The sequence below is a fragment of the Loxodonta africana genome, chromosome 19 (genome assembly GCF_030014295.1).
Source record: "Loxodonta africana isolate mLoxAfr1 chromosome 19, mLoxAfr1.hap2, whole genome shotgun sequence".
Lineage (NCBI taxonomy): Eukaryota > Metazoa > Chordata > Mammalia > Proboscidea > Elephantidae > Loxodonta > Loxodonta africana.
Window position 1 is genome coordinate 52,465,850 of NC_087360.1, and position 26,361 is coordinate 52,492,210.

The 26,361-nt window shown below is 44.6% G+C and overlaps 1 protein-coding gene across 3 annotated transcripts in view; it reads right to left on the minus strand.

Moving 5' to 3' along the window:
• The window catches only part of SLC39A14 (solute carrier family 39 member 14), a 57,237-nt gene that overhangs the window by 12,185 nt on the left and 18,691 nt on the right, over positions 1–26,361 (minus strand). The window contains exons 2-5 of one of the 3 annotated variants that reach the window (XM_010592396.3): positions 7,131–7,282; positions 6,940–7,004; positions 2,747–3,025; positions 421–607 (exon numbers count right to left, since the gene is read on the minus strand). In XM_010592396.3, the coding sequence (XP_010590698.1) occupies positions 421–607; positions 2,747–3,010 (451 nt within the window). In that variant the 5' untranslated portion in view covers positions 3,011–3,025; positions 6,940–7,004; positions 7,131–7,282. The remainder of the gene's footprint in view (positions 1–420; positions 608–2,746; positions 3,026–6,939; positions 7,005–7,130; positions 7,283–26,361) is intronic. The other 2 variants (XM_010592397.3, XM_010592398.3) reach the window with 2 other exon arrangements.

The following is a 26,361-nucleotide window of genomic DNA, read 5'->3' on the forward strand; positions in this document are numbered from 1 at the left end:
GACCAGGGTTAGTCCAGTGTGGCTGGAGCAGAGCTATGGGAGAAAGAAGTGGGCCAAGGGCAGACTCTGCAGGGTTTTAAATGTTAAACTAAAAAAACAAAACAAAACCCAGCATTTGTCCCTCTGTGGTTTAACGAAAACCAAAAAGAAAAATGGACCAAAGACAGCATCCACAAGGCTGATCAAAAAGTCCCACACTTGGAACATGCACCAGCCACACAGCCCAAGAGTCTGACCATGTGCCAGACCAGGTCTGTGAAGGCAGAAAATAAAAGTACAGTCATGAATTCTTCCCTCCTGATGTGGACAACCTGGTCCTGGGGCAAACATTCAGGGCGGCTCACAATCAGGAGACAGGCCCCAGCAATCAGTGTGAGGCCAAGCAGGAAGATCAGGCCCCTCCTTCCTCTCCCAGCTTACCTTCAATGTTGCTTGGCTTCCCCTCTTCTGTCTGCTCACTCTCCCCCTTTTCCTGGTTCTTGGAAGTGCAGGCCTGGATATCCAGCTGCTGGAGAATGGTGGGGCAAAACTCCTGGAACTTAGTCCTCCCAATCCGCGACTCCTCACTGAGATTGTGGGCAGCAAAGAGGTCTCCAGAACTGAAGCACTGAAACAAAGTGGGGGGAGGGTGCAAAAAGGGTGCTAAAAGTCATACCTTGCCCCTTGGCAGCCATCTATTCAGCCTTCTAACAGAAAAAGGAGAAGACAGGCAGATTTCAGGGACTCTGTGGGCTAATTTCCAGAGATGATAGCAAAGTAGTCCCTAAACTTAGAAAAACTGATAAGCAATGTTAGAGAGCAGCACACCCATCTGTAAATGGTTGCTTGGGAAGTTTTGGGAACAATTAAATTCCAATCATTGTGACCATCGTGTGGTTTCTAGAAAGCTTCATTCAGATACCGAATCTAGTTGCCTATCACAATAGCCCAGGGAGCTATTATATTAAAATGCACATTCCAGAAACTTCTCCAGAGTTGAGTACTGGTATCTATAGGGGTGGGGCTCCCTGGAAACTGTGGTACCTCCGAATCAAACCAACATGTGGGGACTATGTTGACAGAAGTTAACTTAGCACATCGAGTTGATTCTGACGCATGGCGACCCCATGTATTACAGAGTAGATCTGTGCTCCACAGGGTTTTCTTGGTTGTAACCTTTGTGGAAGCCAGGCCTTTCTTCCATGGTGCTACTAGGTGGGTATGAACCACCAACCTTTAGGAGTCGAGTGCAAACTGCACCACCCAGGGACCTTAACAGAGGATGGGGAAGGAAAATCTAAAAGATTCAAACTCTGCCAAGGGGCAAGGGCGGGTAGGCCAGTGCACATGAGCACTCCAGTCCCCTTGGAAGGTAGCAGGTAAGTGGTTCTCATTCCTATGAAATGCTGCAGTGTTACTATCTCTCAGATTCACCCCTCTGGGTGTGCTGACAAAATAAGAGTTTCTGGGCCTATAAGGAAACCTGGTGGCATAATGGTTACGAGCTACGGCTGCTAACCAAAAGGTCGGCAGTTTGACTCTATCAGGTGCTCCTTGGAAACCCTATGGGGCAGTTGTACTCTGTCCTATTAGAGTTGCTATGAGTTGAAAATCGACTTGACGGCAATGGTTTTTTTTTTTTCTTTTTTTGGTGGGGGAGCCCTATAAAGCTGAGGGCTGGGCTCTGGTGACCTGAAGACACTGCTGCTGTCCTGGGAGGTTCTGAAACCCACCCTGGAAAGCATCTGGAGTCAGGCTGCTGTGCCCTCTGGGGGCACACTCTCAGTATTATTCCAGCTCACACTCATCTCCCTTTCTCATTCCTGAATCCTAGTTACTGTCCAACCCACAAAATTTAACACTTCATTTTAATACCAGCTATCTTTGTTCTCTGTTGATCTCTCCATCTTAACCGTAAACTCATAAGATATGACTCATTTCTCTCTCTTTCTCACAACACTCAGCACTGAGAACAAAGTAGATATATAAAGACATGGCCAGTTGACTTATATTTGGCTGCCACAAATACTTCACACTCTGAATAGCTAAGAAGATATGAAAGAAAGAACACAGAACGAGGAGCCAAAAGACCTGAGCTCTTAGTCCTGGTTCCGCCAGTAACTCACTGTGTATGGGACCCTCAGTATTCTCCCCTATGAAATTAGGATCATCCCACCCTCATCTGGAGGTACTATGAGGCGCACATGGCATAGTGTTCAAAGTGCTTTGTAAACTGTAAAATCTATTAGAAATGCTAACTGTCCTGGGAGCTGGAGCTTTCCAGAGGTTCCAGGTGATCCAAGCACAGTTCTAAGAAAGAGTCTGGAGGGCTTCGAACCCCTACTTCACTACTGTCCTTTGCTAAGGGCTTCAAAACACTGTTCAAGTGGTCAGGGGGAGGCTTTGTTGATTGAGACAAAGGGTGAAAAAGAATGGGCCTATCTGCTGTGTTATCAAGATTTGTCTGCCTTAAGCTTACCCATAGGAGCCCTGGTGGTGCAATGGTTAAGTGCTCAGCTGCTAACCAAAAAGTTGGTTTTTCCTAACTACCCAGCAGCTCCACGGGAGAAAGACCTGCTCCTGTAAAGATTACAGCCAAGAAAACCCTATGGGGCAGTTCTATTCTGACACATGGGGTTGCTGTGAGTCAAAAAATCAACAAGAACCGTATCCCAAGCGGCTCAGCTACCCTGTGCCCAAGTTGACTGAACTGTGAGACAGCAGGGGCAGTGCTGGGCAGAGCAGCTGGCCGAGATGGGGCCCTTACCCTGGAGAGGTTCCTCTGCTCCTGCTTGGGCTGGGTGACATTATCCTGGCCCACTCCCACAACCAGGTGGTTGAGTAGGGCCTTCAGCTGCTGCAGAGTGAGGCTGTCCCCCTCACCGTAGCGATGCATGAGATTCTGCAAGAAGGAGGCAGCACTGATGGGTGGCGTCCCCGCAGACAAAGCCTGAGCTTCAGGGGCAATTTTCCATAAGCTGAGCAGGGTAAGCAGGAAGCAGCCATGGAAGGGTGGATGGAGCAGCTTCATGGTGACTAAACAGGCCTGCAAGAGAAACAAGCCAGGTGGAGGTGAGCTTTAAGGAAATCTACCTCTTCTCCCACTCTCTCCGTTAGCCAGTAACAGACTAGACCCGTGGGCCATAGCCCAGGAGGGGGCTTTGATTCATTCCTCTTCTTCAGACTTGGAATTCAGTCAGTATCAAAGTCTGACTCAAAATAAATTCAGTGCTCACTCCTTCTCTAGTTCCTCTGCCTAGCTTTTGAGAAAAATCCTCCTTTTGAAAGGATGGAATAAAAAATAATAAAATAACAAATTCCACAGGCTTGCCTAGATACAATTTAAAAATTAAAACACAATAAAACCATGTGGTTGCCAGGAAGTCAACTCTAGCTCATGGTGACCCCATGTGTGTCAGAGTAGAAGTGTGCTCTATAATTCTTCATAAAAAAACACAAAACCAACACCCATTGCTGTCGAGTCGATTCCGACTCATAGCGATGCTATAGGACAGGGTAGAACTGCCTCATAGGGTTTCCAAAGAGCATCTGGTAAATTTGAACTGCTGAACTTTTGGTTAGCAGCTGTAGCTCTTAACCACTACACCACCAGGGTTTCCATAGTTCTTCATATGGGAGTATAAAACCCGAAACTCATTGCTGTCGAGTTGATTCCAACTCACAGTGATCCTATAGGATAGGGCAGAACTGCCCCATAGGGTTTCCAAGGAGTGGCTGGTGGATTCCAACTGCTGACATTTTGGTTAGCAGCCAAATGCTTAACCACTGCGCCACCAGAGCCCCATGTGGGAGTGTAGATGAGGCAAAATTGGCCATTTGCTGATAATTGTTGAAACTGAGTGCTGGGTAGATGGGAATTCATTATATAATTCTACCTACTTTTGTACGTGTTTGAAATTCTCTGTAACAAAAAGTTATTAAATAATAAATACTATAACTAAAAGAAAAAAAAACAGACTGGGTAAAATATACAAAGGTTTATGTCTACACTGCACCAAATTAGTGAACAAACAAAAAATACTCAGCCGTTATACTACATTAATACAAATGTAAAAAAAAATGGATGGTGCCATTTTGCTACTTATTAAAGTAGTAAAACAGATTTTCCTAGATACAACACCTAATGTTAGTGAGATTAAACAATGGAATAAAACACTGCTGAGGGTTGTATAAATAATATGATTCTTTTGAAAAGTTATATAATAATAAAAATATTTAAATCCTTGGAATTAGTAATACTAATTATACTTCTAGAATTTATCCTAGTAGATGTAATTCAAAAATAAAAAGGCTATAGACAGAAAGATGTGTTATGGTCAAGTGAATCATAATATACCATATCGATTTCACGGAATATCATGCAACTCTAAAAAATGAGAATCATAACATTAAGTAAATAAAGAAGAACAATTATATAAGAGTTAGGAACCAAGAAGGAGGGGAGGGGTGGTAGATAAGTGGTAACTTTGGTGAAGGGTAACACAGTACACAATACTGGGGAAGTCAACACAACTTGACCACAGCAAGGTCAATGACACATCCAAACTCCCTGAGGGACCATATTACTAGGGTGAGGGCTGGGGACTATGGTCTCAGGGAATATCTAGCTCAATTGGCATAACAGAGTTTATAAAGAAAATGTTTTACACCCTACTTTGGTGAGTAGTGTCTGCGTCTTAAAAGCTTGTGAGAAGCCATCTCAGGTACCCCACTGGTCCCACCCTGTCTGAAGCAAGGAAGAATGAAGATTAGTCTACAGCACTAATGGGCCACAACTACCATACCCTCTACCAGGCTCAGCCAGCACAACCCAGCTACCACCACCGAATGCTCTGACAGGGATCACAACAGAGGGTCCTGAACAGAGCTAGAGACAAATGTAGAACAAAATTCTAACTCACACACACACAAAAAAAAAGACCAGACTTACTGGTCTGATGGAGCCTGGAAGAATCCCAAGAGTATGGCCCCTGGACACCCTTTTCAATAAGTATTGAAGTCCCTCATGAGGTTCACCCTTCGGCCGAAGATTAGACAGGCCCATAAATCAAATAATAATAAACGTAGTTCAAACACATGTATGAGATCACCAGCGCAGGGGCAAGGATGAGAAGGCAGGAGGGGACAGGGAAGCTGGACGAATGGAAATGGGAAACCTAAGGTCGAGAAGGGGAGAGTGTTGACGTGTCACGGGGTTGGCAACCAATGTCACAGAACAATATGTGTATTAATTGTTCAATGAGAAACTGACTTGTTCTGTAAACCTTCATCTAAAGAACAATTAAAAAAAAAAAGTAATCTTTTCCACAATCAAAAAAAGAGAGAGATTAAACAAGTGAGCAGGGGAGACACGGGGTACGATAGATGCCAAGACACTTGGAGTCGCAAAGAGAAAAAAAAAAAAAGCCTTCCCCTAAAGCCGGCACTCTGAATTTCGACCTGTAGCCTCCTAAACTGTGAGAAAATAAATTTGTTAAAGCCAAAAAAAAAAAAAAAAAAAGAACCAAGGAGGAACATAGAAAAACGAAAGCTTAACTGTGAACTCCCAGAAGAACAAACAAATCAGTCTTTGAAGAAATGCAACTAGAAAGTTCCTTAGAAGCTAGGATGGTGAGACTTTGACTCACTTACTTTGGACACATCAGGAAAGGCCAAGCACTAGAAAAGAACATCATGGTTGGTAAAGTGGAGGATTGGCAAAGGCAAGGGAGGCCCTAAGTGAGATGGATTGACATAGTGGTCAAAACAAGGGACTCAAACATAGCAACCATGAAGATGGCACAGGACAAGGCAATGTTTCATTCTGTTATACGTAAGGTTGCCATGAGTCTGAGCTAACTCGATGGCAACCAACAACAACACAGCTAATAGGACTGATGATGATTTTTCTTCTGTTAATAATTTCCCTTAAAACCCAGTTAGTATAGTTATAATTTGATTAGTGAAATAAACAAATACCAAGGGGGGAAAATGATCCTCCTTAATCCAGACCCCCGAGTCCAAATCTCCGCAGTCCTTTCCACTCCTCCCCAGGCACCTAGGGCCCTAACACTGGATGCCTGACAGTGAATGTCGGGGTGTCTCCCCCTCTGACCTTTGCTTGTGAGAACGGCACTAGAGCAGAGCGGTTAAGAGCAGCTTATTTGAATCCTGGCTCTGCTTTTTTTTTTTTCTGCCAATTATCAGCTGTGTGAACTCTGGTTAATTATTTAACCACAGCCAACAGTCTAGAACCACCCAGAGTGGTGATACAGTTTACCATGGCCTTTGGTGTCAGACAAGCCTAGCTTGAAGTCCTCAGTGCTGCTTACCAGATCAATGAACTTAGGCAAGTCACCTAGCCTCTCTCTACCTCAGTTTTCTCATCTATAAAATTGGTACCTACCTCAGTGGATTATTGTGAGGATATAATGTCATTGGCTTTTGTAGGGCTCTATGGTAAGGCCCTCACAGACTGCCTGAACTATAGAAAGTCCTCAATAAAATTTAGCTGTAAGACTCAAAATTTGCAGAGTTCCTCCACATTGACTCTCAGCCCAAACATTAAACTGCTAACGGAACTATCAGGAATACACTGGTGGTTAGCTTTACTTTCAGCTAATAATGATCATAATTCTAGGCCTGTAGCACACACATCACACAAGTCCCCAGCCACAAGTATAACCAGGGATATCCCAGGCTTTAAATTCCAAACACGGGGCATGCAAAGAACCTGGGGTTATAAAATGGCACCCTCCAAAATTTTTAATGGAATATACTTTGAGCCACATAAATGGATGGATTAGGCATCAGCAAAAATGGTCATTTAGAAAAGTGTTGCTTTGAGACTAACAATTCTCAAATCTGCAACAAGAATAACCAAAAGTTAAATTATGGTAAACAAGGTGGATTTTAGACAAAATGACTAAAACCCATTGTACAAAGAAAGCTGCCACTCACCTGATGCTACTGTAATCTGTCTAAGGCTCCTATTGTGTTGTCAAAATAAATGGGAGGAGGTCTGCCTGGATTTGGAAAAAGAGAGACAAAGAGATGATGATGACAGCAGCTACCAGAAACCAAGTATTTAGCAAAACCTTGCTAAGCCCCTGACATTCACTAATTCCTTTAAAAGAAGTTGTTAAACTTACCCTGATCTAATGAATGAGGAAGCTGGGGTTCAGAGATTAGGAAATTTGATCCACAGCCGGCAGGTAGTCAAACCAGGAACTGAGTTTTTTTCATGAGTTAAAATCAAGTCTGAATGACACTAATGTCAGTGCGCTCTTAGCCACTGTCCTCGCTGTGTAGAGACAGAAAAATACAGGTCCTAGATGCCATGGAGAGCCACAAAATCCTGCTTGTCCCCAGCAGGATCTCTACGCCCCAATAAGCACCCCAAATCCAGTTTTAAGATGCCCTGAAGGCCTGTGTGAGTGACACCCCATGTATGCTAAGTGCCTCAGAGGCCAGACTTTATTACATGGTTCCTTCTGTAGAATCACTTGTGGAAAAAAACAACTGTTTTTACTTCAGAAATATTTCTCAAAATACCTGCAAAAACACTCAGAAAACACAAATACATTTCAAGTGTGAGAAACATGAGGCAGGTGCTAGAAGCTTTGCCACATACAGGTAACCGCTCTCTCTCTCCCCGAGCACTGCTGCCTTTTCATCTGGGAAACCAGCTGCTTTGGGTTTCACTGATGCCCAGAAGACAGCACCAGGCTCAGTAGTCTACACCAGTTTCCACAGAGCTGAGAGACATGACTCGGCCTGCCTGACCCAATACCTGAAACATGCATCTGCTCCCCAAAGAGTCAAGGGATGGTCTAAAACAACTTGAGGGCAATAAGAAGTCCTGTTCTGGAGACCTTAGAGTTGCTAAAGTCACTTCAGAGCTAAGGGAACCTGGCCTTTTGGCAGACTTGGAAGGGGAGCTTTCCGCTCCAGTGGAGATTTTTTTCTTAACTACAAGTTATTCTTAGGAAAAAAAAAAAAAAAGTTTACAAAAGATTCTTTGAAGGAAAAATGAAGAGACGAGAAGAAGGAATCATCTACAGCTCTAGGTGCAGCCGGGATGGTGGGGAAGGGCAGTAGGCCTTCAGCAGGGGTCCCCACCACATGGCCCTGGCCGTAGGAAAAAGCCCTGTTCCATTCAGGCCATGGAAACTGGTGGGCCCCCGGGGGAGCTACTCCAGTCCTCCTAGGCGGCTGAGCCAGCTGCCCTCAAATAAAGAAAGGATACTTCCAGGGGTATTAAGGAGAGCGGACAGTACAGGGCATGAAAACAGGCTGGGAAGAGACAAAGGCTCATGTATGCTGTTGACTCTGAGGTCCCAGCTCTTCCTCCTGAAGAGAACCTTGAGTCTCTCTACCCTTTTGTTCACTTGGCTCAAGTTCAAAGAAGTAAATTATTTTAGTGCCTTAGGTCTGTCTCCCAGGTACCACACCCAACCCTCCCCAGGGAGAAAAAGAAAGATATATGAGAAAGCTAGCAAGAGAAGCTTGATCTGGCACTCCATGAAGGCCTTTAGAAGTTTTCTTACCATCCTAAACCAAAACCAAAACTCATTGCCGTCAAGTCAATTCTGGCTCATGGCGGCCCTATAGGACAGAGCAGAACTGCCCCCTAGAGTTTCCAAGGAGCACCTGGTGGATTCAAACTGCCAACCTTTTGGTTAACAGTCATAGCACTTCACTATGCCACCAGGGTTTCCACGCCACCAGGGTTTCCAACCTGGAGGCTCCTAAGTGGGAATTCCACCTGTCTGCTATCTCTTAGAGGAGCCCTGATGGTACGGTGGTTAAAGCACTCGGCTGCTAACCAAAGCGTCAGCGGTTTAAATGCACCAGCTGCTCTGTGGCAGAAAGATGTGGTAGTCTGCTTCTGCAAAGATTTACAGCCTCATAAACCCTATGGGGCCGTTCTACTGTGTCCCGTAGGGTCGCTATGAGTTGGAATCAACGGCAATGGGTTTCGTTTGGATTTGGTCATCTCTTAGCTTGATCCGGAAGTATCACCTCCTAGAAGTGGCACTTCTGTTCTGTGGACATACCTTTACTATTGTATTTAAAACAAAACAAAAAAATCAAACCAGTTGCCTTCGAGTCGACTGACTCATGGTGAACCCATGTGTATCAGAGTAGAACCATGCTCCGTAGGGTTTTATTTACAGTGCTGTATTTTTCTATGTCCCCATCCCCTCTCAGAATGCTGGACCTTTATGTGACTAGAACAAGTAACATTTCCTTTCTTGCCCCATCAGCTTGCCAGTTAGCCCACCACTGTCAAATTCCTCTGGGCTGAGGAATGAAACATGGAAGATAAGACCAAATGCTCAAGGGATAAACTTGATGTCTTAGTTATCTAGTGGTGCTCTAACAGAAATACTTTATTTAAGTGGGTGGCTTTAACAAACAGGAGACCCTGGTGGTGTAGTTGTTAAGAGTTTGGCTGCTAACCAAAAGGTCAGCAGTTCAAATCCACCAGGCGTTCCTTGGAAATCCTATGGGGCAGTTCTACTCTGCCCTATAGATTATGAGTCGGAATTGACTCGATGGCAATGGGTATGGGTTTTTTTGTTTGTTTTAACAAACAGAAATTAATTTTCTCACAGTTTAGGAGGCCAGAAGTCTAAATCCAGGGCACTGGCTCTAGGGGCTCTCTCTGTTCCCTCTGGGGGAAAATCCTCGTCTCAGTGTTCTCGGTTCCTTGGAGATCTCCACGTGGCATCTACCTTTCCCCTATTGTACTTTTTTGTCTATGTCTATGCTGCTCAGAAGCTATTAGATTGAGGTCATACCCTACACTAATACGGCCTCATTAACAAAGAAAACCCTATTCCCAAACAGGATTACATCCACAGGTATAAACCAAAAACCCCTGCCATCCATTCTGATCCATAGCAACCCTATGGGACAGAGTAGAACTGCCCCCATAGGGTTTCCAAGGCTGTAATCTTTAAGGAAGCAGACTGCCACATCTTCCCTCCAGAGCGGCTGGTAGATTTGAACTGCTGACCTTTCAGTTGACAGCTGAGTGCTTAATTAACCATTGTGCCACGAGGGCTCCTTCCACAGGTATAGGTGTTTGGGTTCCAACACATATTTTTGGGAAACACAATTCAATCCCTAACACTTGGCCAGAGCACAACTGTTTCCAACGCCAGCTGGTATGTCACAGGAAGTGGGTAAAAGATGTATGTTTGTAACCCCACCCACCTATGCCTACCTCTGTGCCCCCTCAAAGTAGGGGCTATATGGGGGATAAGGAACTATGAGGGCAGAACTCTTAAATCGAGTTTTAGTTAGCCGGAGGCTTAAAGACAGCAATCAGTTTGTGGGCCTCCTGAACTGGGTTTACAAAACACTTTATATAAATTGAGAAAAGGTTGATTATGCATACCAAAGAATGATCTCCCCTGGGGAGGTGAACAAGGTGAGGAGGGCAGCTATATTGATAGAAATTATAGTTCCCCAGATATCTTGGTTCTACCGCTGACCAGTCTTAGCGATCACCTTAAACTTTCCCTTCAACAGTCTTCTCACCACCTGAAATTCAAAGGAAGTAAAAAATGGTGCCTAGTTCTCTTATATCCTTCACAGGGACAGAGAGGCAGGCAGTTTCTGAGGTACCTGTGGCCACGGTACATCATCCAGGGTTGTGAACTTCAACAACCCTACAAGGCATCTCCCATCCCTCTCTTGGGGACCCTCTCTCAGTAAACAGCTGTTTTCTAAATAAGACCTTAATGTAGACTGGTCTTTCTCCAGTCTCCCATCTCCCTCCCCATTCTAAGGTTGTGACCTCTCAGCCTGATAGAAATTTATCTCAACCTTGTTGTTGTTGTTAGGTGCTGTCAGTCAGTTCTGACCCATAGAGACCTTAGTACAGCAGAGCAAAACACTGCCCGGTCCTGTGCAACCCTCAAAATCATTGCTATGTTTGAGCCCATAGTTGTAGCCACTGTGTCAGTCCATCTTGTTGAGGGTCTTCCTCTTCTTCACTGACTCTCTACCAAGCACGGTGTCCTTCTACAGGGACTGGTCCCTCCTGATAACATGTCCAAAGTATGTAAGAGGAAGTCTTCCCATTCTTCCTTCTAAGGAGCATTCTCACTGTACTTCTTCCAAGATAGATTTGTTTGTTCTTCTGGCAGTCCATGGTATATTCAATATTCTTCGCCAACACCACAATTCAAAGGCGTCAATTCTTCTTCGGTCTTCCTTATTCATTGTTCAACTTTCACATGCATTTGAGGCAACTGAAAATACCATGGCTTGGGTCAGGTGCACTTTAGACCTCAAGACAACATCTTTGCTTTTTAACACTTTAAAGAGGTCTTTTGCAGCAGATTTGCCCAACACAATACATCGTTTGATTTCTTCACTGCTGCTTTCATGGGGATTGATTGTGAATCCAAGTAAAATGAAATCCTTGACAATTCAATCTTTTCTCCATTTATCATGATGTTCCTTATTAGTCCAGTTGCAAGGATTTCTGGTTATTTTAGGTTGAGGTGTAATCCATGGGGAAGGCTGTCGTCTTTGATCTTCATCGATAAGTGCTTCAAGTCCTCTTTACTTTCAGCAAGCAAGGTTGTGTCATCTGCATATCGCAGGTTGTTAATGAGTCTTCCTCCAATCCTGATACCTGTTTTTCTTCATAAAGTCCAGTCTTTCTGATTACTTGCTCAGCAAACAGATTGAAGAAGTATGGTGAAAGGATATAACCCTGACACACACCTTTCCTGATATTAAACCACGCAGTATCCCCTTGTCTGTTCCAATGACCACCTCTTGGTCTATGTACAGGTTCTGCATGAGCACAACTAAGTGTTCTGGAATTCCCATTCTTCACAATGTTATTCATAATTTGTTATGATCCACACAGTCGAATGCCTTTGCATAGTCAATAAAACACAGGTAAACATCTTTCTGGTTTTCTCTGCTTTCAACCAAGATCCATCTGACATCAGCAATAATATCCCTCATTCCACATCATCTTCTGAATCTAGCTTGAATTTCTGGCAGTTTCCTTGTCAATGTACTGCTTGCTACTTTCATCTCCACCTTATTCACTGCTAAAGTTTAACTGTTACTGAGTAAACAAAGCCAATGGCTCTGGGTGAGTCAAAGGCTCAAGAACATTTCTCCACTACTAAAAAAAAAAAAAAAAATTTTTTTTTTTTTTTAATAAGGAGAAAGAAAAAAACAAATGTATTGCTGTGGAGTCAACTCCAACTGAGGGCAATGCCATGTGTTACAGAGTAGAACTGCTCCATAGGGTTTTCTTGCTTGTAATCTTTACAGGTTGTCAGGCCCATCTTCTCCCACACCACTGGTTGGGTTTGAACTGCCAAACTTTAGATTAGCAGTCAAGGGCAAACCCTTTGCACTACCCAGGGGCCTTTCCATTAGAAAAGGAGTATAAAAAAGGAAACTTGCAGATAAGCCTACACCTCAGGGTGGAAGGTAAAGGTCTAGAGGAATCCAAAGACCTGGTATTTATCTTTCGTAATCAGGGAAGCACTGACTGGATCTCCATGGTTGAGGCAGTGGAATGATCACTGACCTTGGTGTTAGAAGACCAATTTGCAGTGCAACTCAAGCAGGTCATTGATCCCACTAAGCCAGTTTCTTTAGTTTGAAAAGGGGAATATAAACTCACAGGGTTTTATGACTATTAAAGAAGATGAACTATATTGAAACACATAAAAATAAAATACCAAAGTTAAGATTGTACTTATTCCGATAATTAACAAAATGAGCAAAGAATAGTAAGAAGCAGGCACACACACACACACACACACACACACACAAATTCCACCAACAGCAACCAAACAAGGAAAGGGCATAATCTAATATAGTAACTTTAAAACCGGAGGCAAGGAAAGAAAGGAATGAGGCACCACACATGGTTCCGCTCCTAACCCTGGCCCAGCCCTGACAAGCCACAGTGACAAGAGAGTAGAACTGGGGGAATTCTCACTAACATCTCCAAATCTGGAGAGAGGCAAACTGCCAGCACTTCTTTCTTCTCTTCAATGGAGGAGTAACGGGAAATACTGATTGAAAAAAAAAAAACCCAAGAAAAACTGAGAGAACAATGGGCTGATTCTCTCTGAGGGAAGTAAGGGCTGAAGGCCACATACTGAATTGAGGAAACTACCCAATTTCAAGGAATATTCCGTCTCTTCCAACAGAAATGGAATACACCTCCCGAGTAACTGGTTGAGCCATGATACAGGACCTCAAACAAAATTCCAGAAGAGAGGACAGATCCATCTCCCCACCTCACCGCCACCTTCACCTTCACCATTCCTTTAGGCTACAGAAAACAAGTCATAAATACCCAGCCCTCAGCACTATTGTAGTTGGTGTGGGGGGACGAATCAGCCGCAAAGTGTTGGAAAGAAAGCTACTTTCTCTTTTTAGAGCCAACAGAACATACGAACACAACAGCACTAGCAGGAACAAGATGAAAAGAAATGGCAGGTAAACCATGCAAAAGTCAAAGACGTCAACCTAAAGTAAAACACAACTCCAGGAGGAAGCAATTCCTCACAACTGCTTCACACTGTAGAATAACTTAACCAGGACATTAATACAATAAAAAAAAAAAAAAATTTTTTTTTTAAGAGCTCAAAATGAGATCACAAAACAAAATGAGTTAAAAGAGGATGCAGACTTACAAAAGAGGACCACAACAGAATCACTGAAGAACTAATAAATAGGTTATAATCAACAAAGAGCAAAATTCTGCCAGTAGATTAAAACAGAAAGACTGACAAAGGAAGGTATCTTAGCTTCCTAGTACTGCAGTAACACAAATACCACCAGCGAGTGGCTTTAAAGAATAGAAACTTATTTTCTCACAGGTTAGGAGGCTAGAAGTCCAAGTTCAGGGCACCAGCTCTAGGGCAAGGCTCTCTCTGTGGCTCTGGGGAAGATCTTGGTTCCTTGGTGATCTTCACCTGGTATCTATTTTCCCCCTCTTGTGCTTGCTTGTCTCTGCATCTATGTTGCTTATAACTCAGCCGTGATTAGGTTTAGTACACACCCTACACTGATATGGCCTCATTAACATAGCAAAGACAACACTACTCTAAACAGGATTACACCCACAGGTATAAGGGTGAGGATTCCAACACATATTTTCAGGGAACACAATTCAATCTCTAAAAGGTTTATAATATCACAGTGAATGTGCCTGGAAAAGACAAATTAAAGCAAACAGTGAGAAGACAAAGATACTCACATTAAGGATAACTGGTGTTCCTGAAGCATAAAGAACCTAAGAATGGAATAGGAGATATGTTGAAAGATAAATAATATAAGATCATCCTGAAAGGAAAGGAAAAACAGAATCTTAAGATTGAAAATTTGAAGCAGAATGCTCAATACTGAGACACTGTCTAGTTAAGCTACCCAATAGAAGACTTTTTCAGTCATCCAGAAGAAAAACTCTTTTTCCCCAAAACATTTTATTCCAAAAATTGTGAAACATACTAAAACTTCTTTTAAGTGGGAGATAATGCAGAACTCATCATCCCCATAGCAACATTCAGCATCAAAAGAAAATGCAAAATGTCTAGATAATTCTGTGACAAAGAACATTATCCCTGAACCAAGAACATTATCCCTCACCAAGGTGTCACATATACTTGATAAAGGCAACAGACAAAAATTCTCAAGCATGAAAGAAGTCAGAGAGTACAGCCCAACCTCTTCCTGGAGAGAGAGAAAAAAAAAAAAATGACAATAAAATACAGTTAATTAATAGAGAAATAAAAATAAAGAGCTCAAGCGGCCATCTAAGATACTCTACTTGTCTCATCCCGTCTGCAGCAAGGGAGAAAGAAGAAAATCAAAGACACAAGGGAAAGATCAGTCCAAAGCACGAATGGACTGCACTATCACAGCTTCCACCAGACTGAGTCCAGTACAACTAGATGGTGCCCGGCTACCACCACTGGCTGCTCTGACAGGGATTGTAACAGAGGGTCCTGGCCAGAGCTGGAGAAAAATGTAGAATGAAATTCTAACTCACACACACATAAAAAAGACCAGACTTACTGGTCTGACAGAGACTGGAGAAACCCTGAGAGTATGGCCCCCGGACACCCTTACAGCTCAGTAATGAAGTCACTCCTGAGGTTCACCCTTCAGCCAAAGATCACAAAAGTCCATAAAACTTGAGAGTAAATGGGCACACCAGCCCAGGGGCAAGGACTAGAAGGTAGAAGGAGACAGGAAGGCTGGTAACAGGTAACCCAAGGACGACAAAGGGAGAGTGTTGACATGTTGTGAGATTCGTAACCATTGTCACAAAACAATATGTGTATTAATTGTTTAATGAGAAGCTTGTTTGCTCTGTAAACCTTCATCTAAAGTACAAAAACAAAAAAAACCCTGCAAGTTAACAGAATGCCACAACAACAAAATAATAAAGAGCTCAACCCAAAAAACAAACCCGTTGCTTTTGAGTTGATTCTGACTCATAGCGACCCTATAGGACACAGTAGAACTGCCCCATAGGGTTTCCAAGGAGTGCCTGGTGGATTTGAACTGCTGATCCTTTAGTCAGCAGCTGTAGCACTTAACCAGTATACCACCAGGGTTTCCAATAAAGAGCTCAGGAATGCAGAAATCATGGTAAGAAAACTAATGGTAAGCATTGTTGTTGTTGTGTCATGGAATAGATTCCAACTTGTAGCAACCCTATAGGACAAAGTAGAACTGCCCGATAGTCTTTCCAAGGCTGTAATCTTTACGGAAGCAGACTGCCACATCTTTCTGCCATGGAGTGGCTGGCGGATTTGACCTGCCAACCTTTTGATCAACAGCTGGGCATTTAACCACTGAACCACCAGGGCTCCTTGATGGTGAGCATTAATAACACCCTGTAACTAAGAAACAATAAAAAACAACTATGGGGATGGGATTAGACAATTCAATATTATAATTACTGAAAATCAGGAGATGGTTGGAAACATGAGAAAAAAATGTGAGAATGCTAACCCATTGCCGTCGAGTTGATTCCAACCGATAGCACCCCACAGGAGGGGTAGAACTGCCCCATAGGGTTTTCAAGGCTGTAATCTTTATAGAAACAGACTGCTACATTTTTCTCTGTGGAGTAGCTGGTGGGTTTGAACAACTGACCTTTCGGTTAGCAGCTGAGCACTTAACTACTGCACCATCAGGGCTCTTATAAGAATGCTAACGTCCTCATTTTCATAGCAAAGAGTCAATAGATACTGTCTAAGATGGAAACAAGTAATTGAAGATATGACTCACAATATATTATCTTTACCTTATTGGGGTCTTTTAGGAAATAATCTCTCTTGTGAAAAACACGTTTATTTAAAGCTCAATAATTCCTTTAATTTTACTGCAGTTTCTTCTTCTGTCACATCCAAGGAAACTTTAACACTTTATTATAAGAGCATTTATATCTACTTCTCTATATTCATTTATCTGTGCGTATGCTGGGAAAAATGTATGCAAAAAGCTCACCTAATATTAATGATGGCTATTTCTGAATAATGGGATTTGGAATTTGTTTTTGTTTTAGTTCATTTCACTGATGTGTCAACAATCTACTGGTAAGGGTTGTGGTTAGCTGCAACACCATGCACAGTGGAAATGCTGCCTGGTCCTTCGCCATCCCTATGATCGGATGTGAATTGGACTGACATGATCCATAGGATCACCAGGCCTTTCTTCCTAGTCTGTCTTAGTCTGGAAGCTCCGCTAAAGCCTGATCAGCATCCTAGCAACACACAAGCCTCCAATGGCAGACAGGTGGTGGCTGCATGCGACGTGCATTGGCCAGGAATCGAACCTGGATCTCCCCCACGGAAGGCAAGAAATTCTACCACTGAACCACCAATTCCCTCATATTAATAACAGTATGTCAAGTAAATAGTGAAACACTAGAATAAAATGTAGGTGATTATATTTAAAATCAAGGAGTTAGGAAGGCCTTTCTAAGTATGGCACAAAAACCCACAAAAGAAATTAATACATTTGACCACAAAAACTGCCAAGTGTTCTACAAATACTTAATTAGTATAATCGCAGTATTCATGGTCAAGCTAACAATGACACAGCCGTCTATGTAAGTCCTAGTATACACAATTAAAAAGCAAGTGGTCTCACAGCTTGGTACTCAAGCGAATGCTGCCTTAGAAGCTCTCTGGAGTTCAAAGAGCTTTGGGGAAAACTCTCCAGCCTCCCCCTCCCTGCAGCTCTTACCACCCACCAAATGAACATTGTCTACAAGGTCACTGTCCCCTCACACAAGCTGAAACCCCCACCCAAGTGAAGTGTAAATATTGCAGCATGGATCCCTGACTGATAGCCAACCCTCTGGCCTTGCCCTAAGCTCCCAGGAACTCAAGGGGCCTTTCTTCTCCTGCGTCCTCCTGCCTCCCACCTAAAAGCTCAAAGATATACCCTAAAAGGATGTGTTCTCTTCTTCCAGCTCCCACTCCCAGGACCTTAGCCTCAAGCTTTGGCTCAGCTAAAGGCCACCCAGGGTACAAGATTTCCACAGACAGTGCAGGAGGCCTTTCTAAACCCTCACCACTGCCAGGGGAGGGAGTGGGGGTACCTAGGGGGCGGCCCACTTCATCTCCCCATGAAACCTCGCATTACTGGGAGTGGTAGGATGGGAAGACTTAAAAAAAAAAAAGTGGTGACCCAGAAGCAGGGAACAAAATTAAAATCAGCCAGCCTGCTGCACATTGACCAATATTTACTGAGCCCCCACTGTGTGTCAGTCTGTGCGTAGGAGGTTATAAAGGGCAGAGGCTGGTGGTCAGGGCCCCGGGGCAGACAGCTCTGAGGATCAGGAGACTGAGACAGTTATTTAGCCACATGCTGAGCCCTGAGTATAAAGACAGCCAGGCCCAGAGGGCTGAAACCAGCAGTGGGAGGGAGAGGGTGAACGCCTCTGCCCAGCTGGCTCCCGGCTCCAGCCTGGGCCTGACAAAGCAGAGGACTTCCAAAACTGAGTCAGGCAGTGAGCAGGAAAGGAACCACATGAGCCAGCCAGTGCTGCCCCACCCAGAGCCCCTCTCCCACTAAAGGCAGGCCAAGAGTCACCTCTATTCCCATCATTTGTCCATCAACATTTCCCAGACTTCCCAACACTTCTTGCAACATCGTGACCTGTTGTCCCTATAAGTTCATTCTTGTTTGTCATGCCATGTGGCCAAGCACGAGGCTTAGGAAACCCAGTATTCATATTCACCGTTTACCTCACCCACTTCAGTCAAAACTACCCGACTTGTGATTCAGGGTAAAATAAATAAAAAGTATGATCTAGTGGCTACATCATGGGCTCTGGAGTCAGGCAGACTGGGTTCAAATTGAGGGTCTGCAATTAACTCACTAGGCGTCTCCGGCAACCTCACAGGGTCATTCTGATAAGAGCATGGAGTCAGTTTCTTTCTAGTTCCCTATGCTTGGAATTCTCAGGATAATCCCCTCACCTAGACATGAACCCTGCTAATGCTCAAAGGTCAGGTCAACTCCTTCTTCTTCCATGAGTCTTGGACTACTCCTTTAGCACTTTTCTCAAACTACTTTGGACCCTTAATTATGTCTCCTAGGGAGTCTCCCTGAAGTCCCTGGGTGGTGCAAAGGGTGAATGTGCTGTGAAAACCCTGTGGCACACAGCTCTACTCCAACATACTTGGCGTCACCATGAGTCGGCACTGACTCGATGGTAACTGGCTTTAGGGAGTCTCCCCAGTTAGATTTTTGTTTCTTGAAGGCAGAACCCCTGCCTATTTCCCTTCTATATCTTCCCTCCCTCATCCCCACAACAAAGGGCCTGGCACAGTGCTGGGCACACAAGGGGGTAGATGCAGAGAATTTCTGCTGGAAGATGGGAAGCCCAACCTCTCTTCTAACTGACATCTGTCTGCATCGCCTCTATAGCTTGAAGAGCAGGGAGCTCAGCACCTCCTTCTCTAGGTGTTCTATTCCCTCAGGGCCCAGAGACCAAGCTTCACCCAGGTTATCTGAAGTCAGTGTCATGACCATTTATCTTTTCTCCTCTAGACTAACCAACAAACCCACTGCCATCGAGTTGATTCCAACTTACAGGACAGAGCAGAACTGCCCCACAGCCTGTAATCTTTACCGATGCAGATTGTTACATCTTTCTCCCTCTGAGCGACTGGTGGCAATCAATGACCTTTCGTTTAGCAGCCACGCCCTTTAACCACTGGGCCACCAGGGCTCCTTTCTCTAGATGGAACAACTCCCTATTCTTGAATTTCATTTATATTCGCTGAACTAAGAGCTAGCTAAACCCACCCGACTTTTAAAACTCAGTCCAAGAGTTCATTCACTCAACAAATATTTATTGCCTGCCAGTTATACACTGGGAACTATGCTAGGTGTTGGGGAAGCAGAGAATACACCTAGTACCTGCCCTCTTGGAGCAGCGAAAGCAAACAAACAGGTAACTTACAAGAACTATGATACGGATTATGTACTGATCAGGGTTCAGGTGGGCAATTTAACTGAGAGGGATTTTGTACAGGCTGTTAAGTGGCTTAGAGAGTCATCTGAAGAGCTGAAGAAACAGACTCTCAACTGAGCTTCCAAGAACTACTCCTAAAATAACAGGACTGGGGCTGCCAAGGAGTTGCTGCCCTGCCACCACTGGGAAGCAATGACATAAAGAAGCTGCCTGCTCCAGAATTATGCCATCCTGCATCAGCCCACAGGAGTTCTTAGGTGGTGCAAATGGTAACGCTAACTGAAAGGTTGGAGGTTCAAATCCACCCAGATGTGCCTTGGAAGAAAGGCCTCACAATATACTTCTGAAAAATCAGCCACTGAAAACCCTGCGGAGCACACTTCTACTCTGACACGATGTGGAACTGCCATGAGTTGGAGTGAACTCAATGGCAACTGTTTTTCTGCCATGGTCCACACCAGCAAAATAGATGTCTCTTGTCTGAAAAGCTTGTGAGTGGCCATCTAAGGCACTCCACTGATCTCACCCCATCTGGAGCAAGGGAGAATGAAGAAAACTAAAGACACAAGGGAAAGATTAGTCCAAAGGACTAATGGACCACAATTACAACAGCCTCCACCGGAATGAGTCCACACAACGAGATGATGCCTGGCTACCACCACTGACTGCCCTGACAGGATCACAATGGAGGGTCCCAGACAGAGCTGGAGAAAAATATAGAACAAAATCCTAATGCACAAAAATAAAAATAAAAAAAGACCAGACTTCCTGGTCTGACAGAGACTGCAGAAACCCTGAGAATATGGCCCCCAGACACCTTTATAGCTCAGTAATAAGTCACTCCTGAGGTTCACCCTTCAGCCAAAGGTTAGATTGGCCCATAAAACAAAATGAGACTAAATGGGCACAACCAGCCCAGGGGCAAGGACTGGAAGGCAGGAGGAGACAGGAAAGCTGGTAATGGGGAACCCAAAGTCGAGCAGGGGAGAGGGTTGACATGCTGTGTGGTTGGCAACCAACGTCACAAAACAATATGTGCATTAATTGTTTAATGAGAAGCTTGTTTGCCCTGTAAACTTTCATCTAAAGTACAAAAAAAAAAACAACAGATGCCCCTCCTCCAGCTTCTTCCTATGGGGCTGTTACTTGTGTAAGACTTGACTACATCCATTTACTTTGTAGAATCCAAATCTCATGGGAAATTTTAGTGCAAGGATTTCTGGAAAGTTAATTTTTTATTTTCTACTCTCAGGAGGTTGGACCATCATGTATTAGCTAAAGGAGGCGCGATAATAAACATGCTGAAACAACAGGAGCAAATCACATGGTTATCTTTGCGTAAATCCCGGTGAGCAGACCAGTCTACAAGGCCCATCATAGATCATGATGAGGCCAAGTACAGGAAGCTACGGAGAACACAGAATGTCAACCTAATCTAGTTTAAGAGGTCAGGGGAGGCCTTCAAAAAGAAATGTAAAAGTAAGCCAGGTGAAGAGAAAGGGGGTGGAGAGGGAATGTTTCAGGCAGAAAAAGCTGTATTTGGAAAGACTCAGATAGGATAGCACATCTAAGAACTTAAGAGTCCAGTATGGCTAGGGTGGAGCCCTGGTGGCTCAGCGGTTAAAGAGTTCAGCTGCTAACCAAAAGGTCAGCAGTTTGAATCCATCAGCCACTCCTTGGAAACCCTATGGGGCAGTTCTATTCTGTCCTATAAGGTCGCTATGAGTTGGAACTGACTCGATGGCAATGGATATGGCTAGGGCATACCTGAAAGGATGTGGTATGAGAGAAAAAGGAACTACAAAGGTGGGCAGAGGCCAGGTCAGGGACAGCCCTGTAGGCCACATTAAGGTGACTGGACTTTATCCACAGAGTAACGGAGGCCATTTTAAACAGACATGATCAGATCTGTGTTTTTAATGTAACACAAATATAACACTGGCTGCAGGGTGAAGAATGGACTTGGGGTGGGTAATGGGGAAACCAGGAGACCAGGCAGAAGGAGGCTATCACAGCTGTCTAGGTGAGAGAATACAGTGGCTACTATGCTTAAAAAACAAGGCTTATTTCTCCTAGCTTCAGGCTTAATGGCAACCCAGCTTGGGTTGCTTCCCCTCCCCAAGGGTTGCCAACCTTATAGAAAACCTGTTGCTGTCGAGTCAATTCCGACTCAGAGCGACCCTATAGGACAGAGTGGAACTGCCCTACAGAGTTTCCAAGGAGTGGCTGGTGCATGGATTCGACCTCGTGACCTTTTGGTTAGCAGCTGAGCTCTTAACCACTGCACTACCAGGGCTCTACCAGCCTTATAGTTTCCCGTTAAAGAACCAACAGACACCTCTTTAGAGGCTAGGAGCTGTGAAGTAAGCCCTGCCACTGTCCTGACAACCAAAATGTAAGTATCAGTGTGAGTTCAGAAAGACCAGCCCTTACCACACAGTGTTCTAAATCAGCCTGTGACTTACCTGCTCAACTTTCTTGCTGTGGCAGGAAAGCTATTTGTAAAGGCAAACTCCAACTTCTGGGCAGCAACACTCTGGGCAAAATTTGCCACCAAGGGCTTGCTCCCTTCCTCCCAAAATGGGTAAGAAGGGTCTGCTGGGCCCTAGGCTCCTTTCGAAGGCAGGTGAGGTAAGCCCTTCCCAGACAGTGAATCTTTGGGTCTACCTAGGGTACTCTACTATCATGGTAAGCAACTGAGCTACAGGGGGCATACGGTTCCCCATGCAGTTAATTTCTACTAGAAGCCAGGCCCAGGGGCGGCCTCCACTGCTCTGCCTGTAGCAAAGTCTCACTACCAAATTCTCCAGTCAGGGACTTACCCACTCTCCCTCCTCGCCCTCCTGCAGCACTGCCTTCCCCCTTTATAGCCCTCCCATCCTTTCAGCCAGCTGAAGCCTTCCACTCCTCAAAAGACTCTGACCGCATTAGTCTCCAGAGCAGGGATGCTGAGTTCTGTATAATTTCTCTAGGAAAGTGGTTCTCAATGTGTAGTCCCTAGACCAGCAGCATCACCACCACCCGGGAACCTACTGGAAATGCAAATCCTCAGCCCCACCCAGACCCTAACAAATCAGAAGTTCCGGGGGTGAGGCCCAGCGATCTGTGTTTTAATAAACCCATCAGGGACTGTGAGGTACACTAAAATTTGAGACCCACTGTGCTATGGATCACAATGGTCCGATCTGCAACCGATCAAAGAGATGTCACAGCGCTCTGTTGTGCAGGAGTCATCATGAGTCAGAGGCCAACAACAGCTCTCTGGAGACTTAGATTCCCAGATTCCTTAATCACAGGGGGTTAAGAACCCCTGGAGTCCAGTGACTGCCCCGTCCATAGGCCTTCTGCAGCCCTTTCCCGTCCGGCATTCAACCTTCCTACATACCTACTAAGGAACCTGGATGGCGCAAGCTGTTTGCAATCAGTTGCTAACCTAAAGGTTAGAGGTTTGAACCTCCCCCCACCCCTCGCCCAGCGGCTCTGTGGAAGAAAGGCCTGGTGAACTGCTTCCGTAAAGGTTACAGCCTAGAAAACCCTATGGAGCAGTTCTACTCTGTCACATGGGGTTGCTATGAGTTGGAATCAACTCGACAGCATGGGATTTGGCTTTGGTTTGGATAGTTACTGATCACGAATGCATGACCAGGGCCCCCAGCAGGAAGGCAGGGGCTGCAGCTTGGGCCCTGTCTTTCTCAGTGATATGGATATTTATCAACAGATTAATACAGGAGCCCTGTTTTGACAAGAAAGAAGGTGAATGAAAAGAAAAGCCCAGTATTTTTAAATTCGGGTGAGAAAGAGGTGGCAGCAGGAGATTTAGTAGTCACACAAATCAGAATTTCTCCATTCTTCCTTCCCTCTGTCCAAACCGCCCATGTGGAACATTCTCTGGCTAAGGTCATAGGCAGTCATCATCGGATTATTTCGGTGAAAGGCCTTCCCACATCCTGCTTCCTCACTGTGGGTTCCGCCATGTGACCAACGCATCGCTCGTCCTCAGATTCCACGCTCCTGAAGAGAAACCACTGCAGCCCCGGCCATGTGCCCTGGGGTGCTGAGAGCCAGGAGGGCAGAGGCCTGCACACCACCGCCCCAGCCAGGGGCCAGTGCCTTATAACCTTCCACCCATCTCAGTGAGAAAGCCAGCAGCACCAGGGTAAGTGGACAAGAGAATGCAGGCTGGAAGAAAAGGGGAAGAAGCAATGTCCCTTGTTAGTTGAAACCATATACAACATATAAAATAAGCCACTATATGACAGTCTGTACTCATGGCTCTATTTCTTCTTAAGGATTAAGGTTCTGCGGAATACTCTGCAGCCCCCAATTAATCCATCCTTTCCAATTCACTTCACCCACTTACGCCTTTCCAATTCACTTATGCCCACTTTGGTCCCTCTCCCTCCGATCCATTCTGCATCTCTTTTATCGTATCACCTCACTGCTCAAATAAACACTTTTCCACCATTTGCCAGTTACGGATTGAATTGTGTCCCCTAAAATTATGTGTTGACATCCTAACCCCTATACCTGTGGATGTATTTCCATTCGGAATAGGTTTTCTTTGCTATGTTAGTGAGGCCATGTCAGTGAAGGGTGTGTCTTAAACCTAATCACTTCTGAGATATAAAAAGAGCAGATTAGAGACAAACAAGCAGACACAGGGTAAAGACAGACACTATCTGAAGACAAAGGGGTCAGGCGAGTCTACAAGCCCAGGAACCCCAAGGGCTGCTGGCTACTAGAAGCTGAAACAGATAAGGAAAGACCTCTCCTGACAGTCAGTGCCCTGAATTCTCTTAGCCTCCTGGACTGTGAGGAAATGAATTTCTGTTCTTTAAAACCACCTGCTTGTGGTTTTTCAGTTACAGCAGCACTAGCTAAGATGTCCCCTTCTATCAAATAACGAAGTTTAATTCTTCTGCTTAGTGGCCAAAAAGGTGCCCTGGTGGCGCAGTGGTTAAGCACTACGTCTGTTAACCAAAAGGTCAACAGTTCAAATCCACCAGCCACTCCTTGGAAAACCTATGGGGCAGTTCTACTCTGTCCCATAGGGTCACTATGAGTCAGAACTGACTCAGAGGTAATGGGGTAGTGGCCAAGGGTCTCTCCCACTAGGCTCCTCCCTACCTTTCCACCCTCACGTGCCATTGTTCTCTTGCCTGGGCTCCATCCAGACTGCCCCTGTCCCCTTGCTCCTGCACCTGCCTGTCCCCACACCTCCCTACAGGACTAGGAGCTCTGATTAACATCTGTCAGAGATGAAGGTAGTCTGGATATGGCCCCAGCCCACTCTCCATGCAGTGAAGGCCTTGGGTATAAAAAAAGGATTAAAGTGCCATCACTATTACCCCCCAAACTGTCCCTAGCACAAGTCCCATCCCATTGTACCTTGAATCGTGTCCTCCGAAAAGATAAGCTGAAGTCCTAACCCCCAGTACCTGTACTGTTCCTTGTTTGGAAATAGAATCTTTGAAGATGTTATCAGTTAGGAGGTCATATGGAATAGGGTGGGTCCTGATCCAATATGAATGGGATTCTTATAAAAAGAGGAAAGACAGAAGGCAGAAGGCCATGAAGATGGAGGCAGAGGCAAGAAAGGGGTTATGCTGCCATGAGCCAAGGATCATCTGGGGCTACCAGAAGCTGGGAGACAAGAAATGATCTTCCCCTAGAACTTTTGGAGAGAGTCTGGCCCTGATGACATCCTGAATTCTGACTTCTAGCCTCCAGAACTGTGAGGCAATAAGTTTCTGTTCTTAGGAGCTACCCAGTTTGTGGTCTTTGTTACCGCAGCCCTGGGAGACTAATAAACACCCATGCAGGACGTATTCTCACCTTCTGAGTCCTACCATTCTGTTTCAATATTGTACATATCTGAATAACAGTTCTTATATTTTAAATTAACTTTGTAGGTTGTTTTATAACAATCCTATGAGGTTGCTGCATGAATAAACACAAAAACTCATATATGTAAACATATACAATCTCCTTTTCTAGAGATTACAAAATGGCTGAGATTGATTCCTTCACTGAAAATGCATTATTCAGGCCCAAGGGGTCAAGGGCAGGAGAGTATGACTATCTTCTCGAAGCTCCCTCTCAAAGGTACAAAGGACAGAGAGGCTGTCACGGGCACACATACAGATGAACTCCAGAGCAAAGACAAGCAGGTTTCTGGCTCATACCACATTCAGATATAGAGCAGGGCCAGCAAAAGACTAACACGGGAAAAGTTCCCATCCTTGATTTAAAAAAATGAAGGTCAGAGGAATGGTGGCAATCTCCAGACAATACGATATAAAAGAAGTGGCTGCTTTAACAACATATCAACCTATTCATGCATTTCCACTTGAACTTCCCACTCCCCTACCTCCTACAAACTGTGTGCCTATTAAAAAGGGATCAACATTCTAACCAGACTTAGAAAGGCTTATCCTTTCCTGCCAATACTAACCCCAAGGGGACAATTGTACTTGCCACATGGAAAGGGTTCCTGATTTTAGCTTGCAACTCCAACATGCTCCAGTTTGGGTGACTTTCAACCCCAGAGAGGTAACTAATAAATAAATAAATAAATGATGGCTATAAGAATTCTCCTGGCAGCGCTATTCCCATTAACTAACATCTAGAGACAACCCAAAAGCCCATCAGCAAGAGAGTAGATGAATAAACTGGAGCTGATGCTCACAATGGAAAAGCACACAACCAAGTAAATGCACTATAACAACAGTAACACTAAGTGTATGTTGACTAAAAACTGAGTTTTGAATGGACTTATCCTTTAAGACCTCTCCTCTAGGAAGATTTGAAAGGATTTTCTGAATCTGAAGACACCACACTGTACACTCCCTGAGGACTCTTAAGCCCATCCCAGA